At 47.9% G+C, this 10,187-nt stretch overlaps 1 protein-coding gene across 1 annotated transcript in view; it reads left to right on the top strand.

Annotated features, from left to right (window-relative positions):
* LOC310753770 (coiled-coil domain-containing protein 180-like) overlaps window positions 1-9,457 on the top strand; it is a gene marked incomplete at its 3' end in the record, with an annotated part of 44,311 nt that extends 34,854 nt beyond the window's left edge. The window contains exon 13 of the mRNA XM_083595112.1: window positions 9,403-9,457. Coding sequence (XP_083451238.1) covers window positions 9,403-9,457 — 55 coding nt within the window. The remainder of the gene's footprint in view (window positions 1-9,402) is intronic.
* Between the last annotated feature and the right edge of the window lie 730 nt (window positions 9,458-10,187).

Consider the following 10,187-nt stretch of genomic DNA (forward strand, 5'->3'; position numbering starts at 1 on the left):
TACAACTCCTATTAGCCCCAGCCATCATGGCCAGTGGTCAGGGATGAAGGGAGTTGGAGTCCAACCATATCTGATTTGACAGGTGAGCAGGGTTGCCTACCTGTCAGTCACCTACATTGTTATAACACCAGCCTCAAAGAGGGTTGCTGTCAGCAAACTTACCCCCCCCCTGCAGACCAGAAAAGCTCAAAGCCTATTGACATCAGGCAGTGTCAGGGCAGGTGTCAGGAGCAAGCAAAAACTCACATGATGTCAGGAAAGTTAACTCTCTTTATTCAAAGAAGCAAAACAGTTCAGGAGGCCAGGCCTAGTGAGCACAGCAACTTTTCCCAGTAGTTGTGAGGACTGAAGGTCCCTGTCTTCTGACAGCTCCCTAAATTTCCTCCTCCCCATGGTCCTTCTTAAGCAATCTGAGCCTTGTCTGTCTATGCTCCACCATCTTCATCCCTCTTCTGGTTCTGGGAGACCGAGGGGGGGGGGGAGCTGGTCACAGCAGGAGGTGGAGAACCCCAGGCTTCTTCAGCAGCCTGTCTCAGTGCTGCCTCTTGGCCCCCCTCCTCTCCAGCCTCCTGCAACTGTGCTCCTTCAAAATGCAGCTGTCAGATTTGACTTGCAGGGCAGGGATGTTGTATGTTTGAATGTACCTGCCTTATTTGAGGAGAATACTAGGCTAAGGCAGAGTGTTGTGAAGCATTCAATCATACAATCTCCTGCCTACGTTCTCCCTCCTGCATCAGATGACATACTCCTTATAAGACTGTAGTGCATCTTTTCTGAGCTTGTTCTGGCATCCATAAGGCTCAGGGAGTTTATCTAAAGCTTGCAACCAATCCAAAAGGACTCTGCTTCTTAAGGGCCCTCGTCAGTTTTCAGCCTGGCATTCTAATTGGACAAAACCTTCAATCACACGCATTATTTGCTGTTACTTTATTGTACTTGTTCCAAACTTTCCTTCGCCAACTCTGGAAGCATCCTCAGTTGCATCTGCACCTTGATGTAAAAGTGTAGGGCAGAACACCCCCAGAGCACAGAGAGCTACATCATCTGCATAAAGCCTGCCTCCTTCCCCACAGACCCTCTCAGATATTAAGATCAGCCTCTAGGGAGGAGGAATATCATCCAGTTCAGGAGGTGAACCCCTGAAGGAACGTGTCACGAAAAAGCAGGACTGCCAGGAGCCAATCTGTGTCTCTGGGGCTGCAAAAATGATTCCATGCCCTCTCCTTAGACTCTGATTCTGGACTAGAGGAGCAAGGAAAGCAGCTGCAAATCCCAGAACACACCAAGGTGGCTGTGGAAGGTACAGTGTACAGAACAATTCCTCCCCAGAGAAGGAAGAGGTGTATGGTGATGGCAGGTGACTCCCTAGTAAAAGGGACAGAGGCAGTGGTGCGGAGAAAAAACTCATAGTTCCAGTTGTCTCTATACAAATATGCGTTAGTGCACAGAGTATACTAATGCACAGGAAACTAGCAAGAATAATTTGATATCCTAATACAGGTTGACAAATATGACCTAATAGGCATGACTGAAACTTGGTGGGATGAGACTCATGACTGGTATTTAGAAACTGAGGGGCATAACCTATGCAAAAGGAATAGATCAAACAGGAAGAGAGGAGCAGCAGCATTATATGTAAAGGATGTGTACACTTGTGAAGAAATCCATGACCTGGAGCGTGGAAAGCAAATAGATAGTATATGGGTAAAAATTGTAGGGGAGGGAAATAACAGTGACCTTACTGTGGCTGTCTGCTAAAGACCTCCAAGCCAGACTGAAGACTTGAATGATGCCTTTCTAGAGCAAATTGTCAAACATTCAAAAAGGAGAGAGATAGTAGTCATGGGAGACTTCAAGTACTCCAATATCTGTTGGAATGCAAACTCTGCCAACAAATCCCTCAATCACCTCACTGACAATTTCCTTTCCCAGAAGATGATAGAAACAACAAGAGGGCCATTTGCCTTAGACCTGGTCCTCACTAACAGGGAGGAACTGATAAATGAAGTGAAAGTACTGGGAACCTTGGGAGGAAGTGATCGTGTCATCTTGGGTTTCATTATACAAAGGAAAGAGAACACTAAGTGTAGTCGGATATTAACTCTGCTGATTTCAAAAAGCTTTGGGAACTACTGGGAGAGGTCCCACTGTCAGAAATACTCAAAAAGAATTGAGTTCAAGATGGATGGGAGTTTCTTAAAGGTGAGATACTGAAGGCACAAATGCAGACAATTCCAACAAGAAAGAAAAGCAGGAGGCATCTAAAGAAACCAGTGTGGCTGCATAAGGAGCTTACAGCTGAGCTGAGATGTAAAAAGGGCACAGAGTGCTCACTAATGGTTCCTTATCATCCTGGGGCAGGGGGAAAGTGACAGGTGGGATGCTGCAGGATTCTTTCCGTGGCCCATTGTTGTTCAATGTCTTTATAAATGACTTAGATGAAGGAATTGAGCAATGACACCAAACTGGGAGGGGTAGGCACCTGGATTACCAGTAGTACCAGTGAAAAGAATAAACAGGTCTTAGTGGACCATAAGCTTAACAAGTAGCAGCAAAAAGAGTCAATGCTCTTCTAAGCTGCATTAACAGTAATATAATGTCCAGGTCAAAGGAAGTAATAGTACCACTCCATTTTGCTTTGGTCAGACTACACCTGGAATCCTGTGTCCACTTCTGGGTGCCACAACTTAAGGAGGATATTGACAAGCTAGAATGTGTGCAGACAAAGGCGACCAGCATGATAAAGGACCTGGAAACCAAGCCTTATGAGGAATGGTTGAGAGAGTTGGGTATGTTTAACCTTGTAAAGATGAGACTGAGAGGAGATATGATAGCTATCTTTAAATATCTAAAGGGCTGTCACATGGAAGATGGAGAAAGTTAGTTTTCTCCTGCTCCAGAGGCTAGGACCTGAACCAATGGATTCAAGGTACAAGAAAGAGATTCCAACTAAACATCAGGAACAACTTTCTGTCACTATTCAACAGTGAAACAGTCTCCCTCAGGAGGAGGTGGACTCTTCTTCGTTGGAGGTTCTTAAGCCACCTGCCATGGATGCTTTGGTTGAGATTCCTGCATTGCAGCGGCTGGACTAAATGACCCTCAGGGTCCCTCCCAATGCTACAATTCTGTGATTCTTTCATTCTATGAGAGCCCTCTTAGTAGTTCCATCAACATCAGAAGCTGGTGTGGTGTGACCCAGAAGAGGATATTCATTTTATTTTTTTAAAATATATTTTTTATTAACAGGCCAATCACATCACATTAATTCCAAATCACATTAGTTCCAAATTATACAGCCAGATTTTTAAAATTTTTGTTGGGGGTACCCATACTTCAAGCTCCGAAAGGGATCCAAACTTCACTCTTGCTGCTGCTGCTTTGATTAAACAGTTCTATCCAGTTCTGTCCAGATAGTCTCTTTGTTATTTTCCTCATCTTCTTGTTGTTATCATATATTCCTTTCTTTGTGATCTCTGATAATCTTCACAAGCGGTTTGCAAACAAACATATTCTGTGTGGGTTTTACACTCTCCAAGAGTCATATCACATAAAGGACAGGCGCCATTTCCACACCTCCGTAAAGAACATTCCCACAGTCTGTCCGTTGATTTCCACAGGCTTGCCAATCTATATCTCAGGGGGACCTGCCAGGTCAAGATCACATTCCGATAACCATACATTCACATTCCGATGACCCTGGTCCTCCTCCCCCTCGTCCTCCTATGGGCAAGCCTGTCTTAACAAAAGTCAATTTGTAACTGCGTCATAAAACTTTCTTTCCATTCCCTGATGTTTCCACCAGTCCTCTCTTTGATCAGTAATTCATTTCCACACAGTTCTTAACTCCTGCTTGTGATTAGTAATTATGGTGAGAGTCAGAACTTACAGGGTTAAGAAGTTCTGAGTGACATCTCACATTCTTTGAGGCATGGCAAAAGAACACTGACTGAAGTGGGAGTGTCTGACTACGCTGACACACAGTGTGAGTTGAGTCGCTCACGGAACGCACCGAGAAAATGAGTTGCGTGTCACCGGGATTTACGATCTGTTGATTTGTACGAGATTAAAGCTCTTTGTAAGATAAGGAAGACACCGAGCGTCTGCCTGATTTATTGAGCACACAAGGCTATCATTGGCTCTTACTTCTGTCGCTGTGCTTAAGCTCTGCTAACTGCAGCTGGAAGTCCGGAGCAGCAGACACACGCAGGGAAGCGTGTGGGCTCCACGGAGGGCAAGCGAAGCTGCCAATAAAGTTCTCCAAAGGTTATGGAGTCAGCTGATGCTGTGAAGCAAGCCAAGTCCGTGCCGGTGTGTGCTGAAAGAAGAGACGCTGAGAAAAGCTGAAGCCAGCTGGAGCTGGGAGCTGTGCCTAGATCGTGAGGCAAGGAGCTCGCTGGAGGAGCTGTGCTGTACCGGGTGCATGAGAAGCTACTACTGTCTGTAAGTAAGCTGGGCCCCGGGGGAGAAGATGGCAGAGAGCCATGAATCGTGTGCAGTCCCTGTTGTAGAGGTGGACGGGAAGGAGCCCTGGGTCGCGTGGCAGGCACTGAAGGTTGCAGTGGGAGCCACACCAGAGGGGGCCAGATGCTGCACAGACGCTGCAAGTTCAGCAGGGGCTGGGGATCGCCCAGAGAGTCCAGGAGGGGCTGAGCAACGCCCAGGGAGCCCAATGGGGAATGGAGCCGTGTTCGGAAGCTGTTGCAAAGCTTCAACACGCCAGAGAGATGGGCCGTGTGCTGGAAAGCAGCTGAAAGCTGGGAAGAGGAAAGCAGTGGGGAGCTGTTCCTCTGGAAGCTATGCACCCAAGTTTGGGGGTGCAGGCCAGAAAGGCCAGTCCAAGGGTCTTAAGAGTGCTAAGGCTGTTTGGCAGGAGCTGGAGAAGGTTTGCAGAGAAACCACCGAGCTGGAAGCCAAAGGCCACGTCCCCAAGCCTCAATGCAAAGCCTCAAGGAGTGCTGCTGGCAAGAGTGGGGGGGGCACAGAAGTCCAAAGGCCACTTTGTAAAGTTTTCCACTCGTCACTGTTTTGTTTGCGGTTCCCCTGAACACCTGCGCCGCTGCTGTCCACAGAGAGAGAAAGGGCAGGAAAGTCCCAAGGACATTTCCCATGGGAACCAGCCCGGCAGAAGAGGCCAGCGTGGGAAGTCGCAGGGACGGCCGGAAGGGGAAGGAGGTGCTTATCAGCTGTTTGTGTCAATGGCTGTTTTGAAAGACACCTGTAAAGGCCCCAAGGAGGGGGGCAGAAGGAACTCTGTTGCTAAGGCAACGAAGGACAGTGTGTTACGTTGGGTCATTGACTCTGCTGCAAATAGACATCTCGTGCCTGAGACACCTGGTGTCCAGATAAAGAACTGCAGAGCTGTGTCAGCTGGGAAATCAGTGTGTTTTGCTGATGGGTCACAGAGGCTTGTAACAAAAGCCGGCAATGTTTATCTTTCTTTTTTGCAGGCGCAGCTGGAAGTCTACGTGGCGCCGGGACTGAAACATTGTCTTTTGTCTGTACCATGTCTTTTACAGGAGGGGTATATGGTTTGTTTTGAGAACAATGTCTGTACAATTTCCAGAGGGGGGAAGCAACTGGGACGTGTTGAGAAAAGTCAGAACAACCTCTTTGTTCTGGAAACAACTCCACTGGAGGAAAAGGGAGTGGGGAATGCTGGGAAAGCAAACATTCACACTCATGTTTCATGTGCATGCGTGTGGCACAAGAGGATTGCACATGGGTCTTGTGATGACTTGCAGATGTTATCAGAATGCACCAAAGGGTGCAAGGTAAGAGAATGTGGTGAAACCCTAAATTGCAGGGCTTGCAGGAAAGCCAAGAACAAGGGATACAGTTATCCCAGGGTGGAGAGAGTAACCACAAAGCCTTTTGAGCTTGTGCACGCAGACCTGTTTGGGCCTATGCCTCAGCCAAGTCTGGGCGGAGCCAGGTTTCTGCTGATTTTGATCGATGATTTTACTCAGAACTCCTGGGCTTTTTCGCTGAAATCGCAGGAGGAAGCAACGCAACTGATCAGGGATTGGGTTGCTGAGGTGGAACAGAGGTTCTCCACCAAGGTGCAGGGATTGAAGTGTGACCGTGGTTCAGAGGTCACTGGGTCTGCTCTAAAGAGTTTCTTTCGCCAGAGGGGGATACGTCACAAGGTGACTTCGCCTCAGGAGAGTGGCGTGGCAGAGCTGAGGAGTAAAGCTCTGGTCCAAGCGACAGAGGTCCTACTGTGTGACTCTGGGTTGCCTCACAGTTTCTGGGGAGAGGCAGTAAAAACGGCCAATTTCACGATGAACAGGTGCTACAATGCAGTGGTAGGTGACACCCCGTATTTCTTGCTCAACGGACAGAAGCCGCAGGTGCATTTCTTCCGTTCGTTTGGTTGCAGAGCCTTGGTGCCTGTACCAAAGTGTCTGCAGCAAGAGGGTGGTCCAAGGTACCAGGAAATGATCTTCTGTGGGTATGAGCCCGCGACAAAGGGGTGGAGATTTGCATACCCAGAAGGTGATCAGACCAAGCTTCTGGTTAGTAAGCATGCTGAGTTCAAAGAGCAGCAGGAAAGTAGGTCAAGGCGCAAAGTCAGCCATGACGTTGTCTCAGATTGTCTGTCCGAATCTGAGGAGGAGGGAGAGCCAGGTAATGGTGATCTGTTCGATGATCAGGATCAGCACCAGGGGGAGGCGTCTCCACAAGTTGTGAAAGGAGTGTCCAAGAGTGAGCCCTCATCTCCTGTTAGAGTAATGGAGAAAGCTCACAGACGGGTCAAGTCAGAGGGGGAGTCTGATGAAGAAGACGCACTTGCTGGCCCCAGTGGGTCAGAAGAAGAACCCCAGTTTGTGCCCAGGCGGTCTTCACGGGCAACAAAGGGAATTCCACCTGAGAGGTTTCGAGTCACAAATGCGTGGGTCGGTCTCGCACAGTGCGAACCAGAGATTTGTGAGGAGACTCAACAGGCAGGTGGGAAGGTGTGGGACACACAGGGGTCTGTAAAGGTGTGTTCACAAGTCCTCTCAGAATGTGATACGAGAGGGGGTATGGTGAGAGTCAGAACTTACAGGGTTAAGAAGTTCTGAGTGACGTCTCACATTCTTTGAGGCGTGGCAAAAGAACACTGACTGAAGTGGGAGTGTCTGACTACGCTGACACACAGTGTGAGTTGAGTCGCTCACGGAACGCACCGAGAAAATGAGTTGCGTGTCACCGGGATTTACGATCTGTTGATTTGTACGAGATTAAAGCTCTTTGTAAGATAAGGAAGACACCGAGCGTCTGCCTGATTTATTGAGCACACAAGGCTATCATTGGCTCTTACTTCTGTCGCTGTGCTTAAGCTCTGCTAACTGCAGCTGGAAGTCCGGAGCAGCAGACACACGCAGGGAAGCGTGTGGGCTCCACGGAGGGCAAGCGAAGCTGCCAATAAAGTTCTCCAAAGTAATTAGCAATGATTCTTCTCTCTGGAGGGGAGGGTTATTCGTACTCACATAAGACAACATAAGAAAGGTTTTTTCCTCCCCCCCTTTCCGTTTCACTCCAACATACCAGTCTTTTAATGATGATTCTTCACTTGATTTATTTGTCCAGCCCGTCGCTCCGCTCGCAGAGATCCCATTAATCAGCAGTCTTTACTCCCGATCTTCACTTGATGTATGTGCATTAGCTTCTTTCCAATTATATATTTCCAATTATATATTTCGAGCTAATGCGAACCAGTGCGCGATTAGAGACAGTGTCAGGGAGAGCCGACCTCACCCGAGGGCTTCGTGCCAAGTGTCCTCACCCCCTTCTTTCGAATCCGGGGGTGAATTATGGACACAGCTGGCAAGGCAGTCCCCCCCATTCCCTTGGGGGGGCAAGGGAGGCTGCATACTCCCATCACAGCCTCTTAATTACCTCGTGTGGGTCGGAGAGATGTTATTGTCAGCCATCTTCCAATGCGCCCCCTGGTGGCCCCCGGATATGTCAGTGTTTGTAAAAAGCAAAAAAAAGAAGGAAAGGGTTCTGACCTCCCTTTGTCTCTTCAGCCTGGTCCTCGGACCCTTGTCTGCATAAAAGAGTCCACGAGAATATCCTTGCAGAGTTTTATTCTTAAAAGTCTTTGTGCAAAACACGACTGAACAACTATACACACCAGCACTAACCAACCAACCAACCCAAACACCAGCCTCAGCACAAACTAACATTTCTCACTTTATATATACAACCTGCTGCAGGCCGCTGAGTCATGCTGACCCAGCTTTATTCGCATTAAAGAAACAGCGGCCATTTTAGCCGTGACAGGATATTCATTGTGGCAGCCTGTAAATTGTAGAATTCCTTCCTCACAGGGGTGTGTCTGGCACCTTCATTATGCAGCTTCCACTGTAAGAGGAATATGCACTTTTGACAGTTGAGCTACATCTATTTTAGAACCCACTTTAGTTGTGATTTCACTTTGTTCTGAACTGTCTTTAATGCCATAATTTACATTGTTGTGACCCGTGCCAAGTGACTCTGTGGTGAAAATCAGGTAATAAATCTAAAAATAGTACTACTAGTAGTATAGATGTAGATACAGCACAGCAGTGACAGACTTTGTTAGTTCGTTTTTACGAGAAACCCAAATTTCAATGCTATCCAGAGCGAGCTGCAAAACAAGTTGCTTTAAGACAATCTTTATTGAGCACTCATCCTGATCTGTTTGCAGGGAGGATGGATGAAATTGCACCAATCAGGCCACTGATAACGTCCCCTTGGATCTGCTCCTCCTCTCTACAGAGGTGCTTGGTTCACCTGCCTCTTGTTTTGACCCACAGGCAATAAGCAAGCAAATTACAGCGGTGGCGAGAAAGAGGAGCAGCAGCTGCCACTGTCTTCTTGCTCTCTGAAAAGGGTATTCAGACATTAACACTGAACACCATGCAAAAGCATTCAGTTGAAGATTTACACAGCTCATCTGCTGGGAACACACACTGTGTTGAAAGCTGTGTGAACGTTTATTCTGTCTGGTAGCAATGATGGAGCACAGGTGGTGAAGTGTAGCAACAATGACAGGGAAGAGGTAAACTCACTGAGGTAGTGGTGCCCATTGAGGATGCCAACAAAACCTGGACCCATCTGCACCATACATTTAAAGCAGTATCATAAACAGGAGTGACTTCCTGCAAAGAATATTGGGAGCTGTACGTAAGAGCCTGCTGAATCAAGCCAATGGCTCATTGAGTCCAGCAGCACCCTGTTCTCACAGTGGCCAGCCAGATGCCTGTGGAAAACGTGCAGGATTCAAGTGCAAGAGCACTCTCTCCTCCGGTGGTTTCCAGCAATTTTTGCTCAGAAGCATTGCTGCCTCTAGCAATGGAGGCAGAGCCTAGCCATCACAGCTAGCAGCCATTGATAGTCTTCTCCTTCTAATATTCTTTTACAACCATCTAGGTTGGTGGCCATCATTGCTTCCTGTGGGAAGCAGCTCTCCATAGTTGGACCATGACTCCCCCGAACCATGGACACGTTGTACTTCATCTCAAAGCAACAGCAGAGATTTGATGGATCACAACCATCCTCTGCTACCATTTGTTGGAAAAACACCCGGTAAGGCCACCACCTTCCCAAGACCCCGGGGCGTCTCTCCAGTGGTCACCCTTTGGCTGTAAATCTTCGTCAGTCCAGAGAGACCGGTGATAAGCGACCCCTCCCTCCTGAGAGGAGCACGCTCGTCTTCTGGCATCTCATTGCAGAAGAAAGAGACAATCGTAGCTCTAAAGCTACTTTATTTACTGTCTTATATATAGAGAATCCATCAGCGTGTCTGTGCTCTCTCAGTACCAGTACAGAACAACATCTCAAACAGAAATGAAAGTAACTTCTCCAGCAGTACTCCAACAGTACTGAGACTTCCTGTCTCACGCTCTCAGACACTCACATGATATAAACAACCATAGTGCTACTTGCTGAGCAGCATGGTGAGATAAAAATCCTAACAGAAAGGTCCCAGCGCTTGTGAGCAAGTTTGGGGGGGGAAGCCTCAAGACTACAACACTTTTAGAACTGAGATACAATATGCGTTGGACTTGCAAGAAGGGTAGTTTGCTAGTGACAAGGAGAAAGTTGCTTTTATAATTGGACACCTGGAGGGGGGTGCTCAGGAATGGGTGAGACCCTTCATGGCAGCGGGGAACGATGCCCTGAAGGACCTAGCAAAGTTTTATCGGGCCATGGAT

The sequence above is a fragment of the Podarcis filfolensis genome (assembly GCF_964270895.1).
Source record: "Podarcis filfolensis genome assembly, chromosome: W".
NCBI classification, from domain to species: Eukaryota; Metazoa; Chordata; class Lepidosauria; order Squamata; family Lacertidae; genus Podarcis; species Podarcis filfolensis.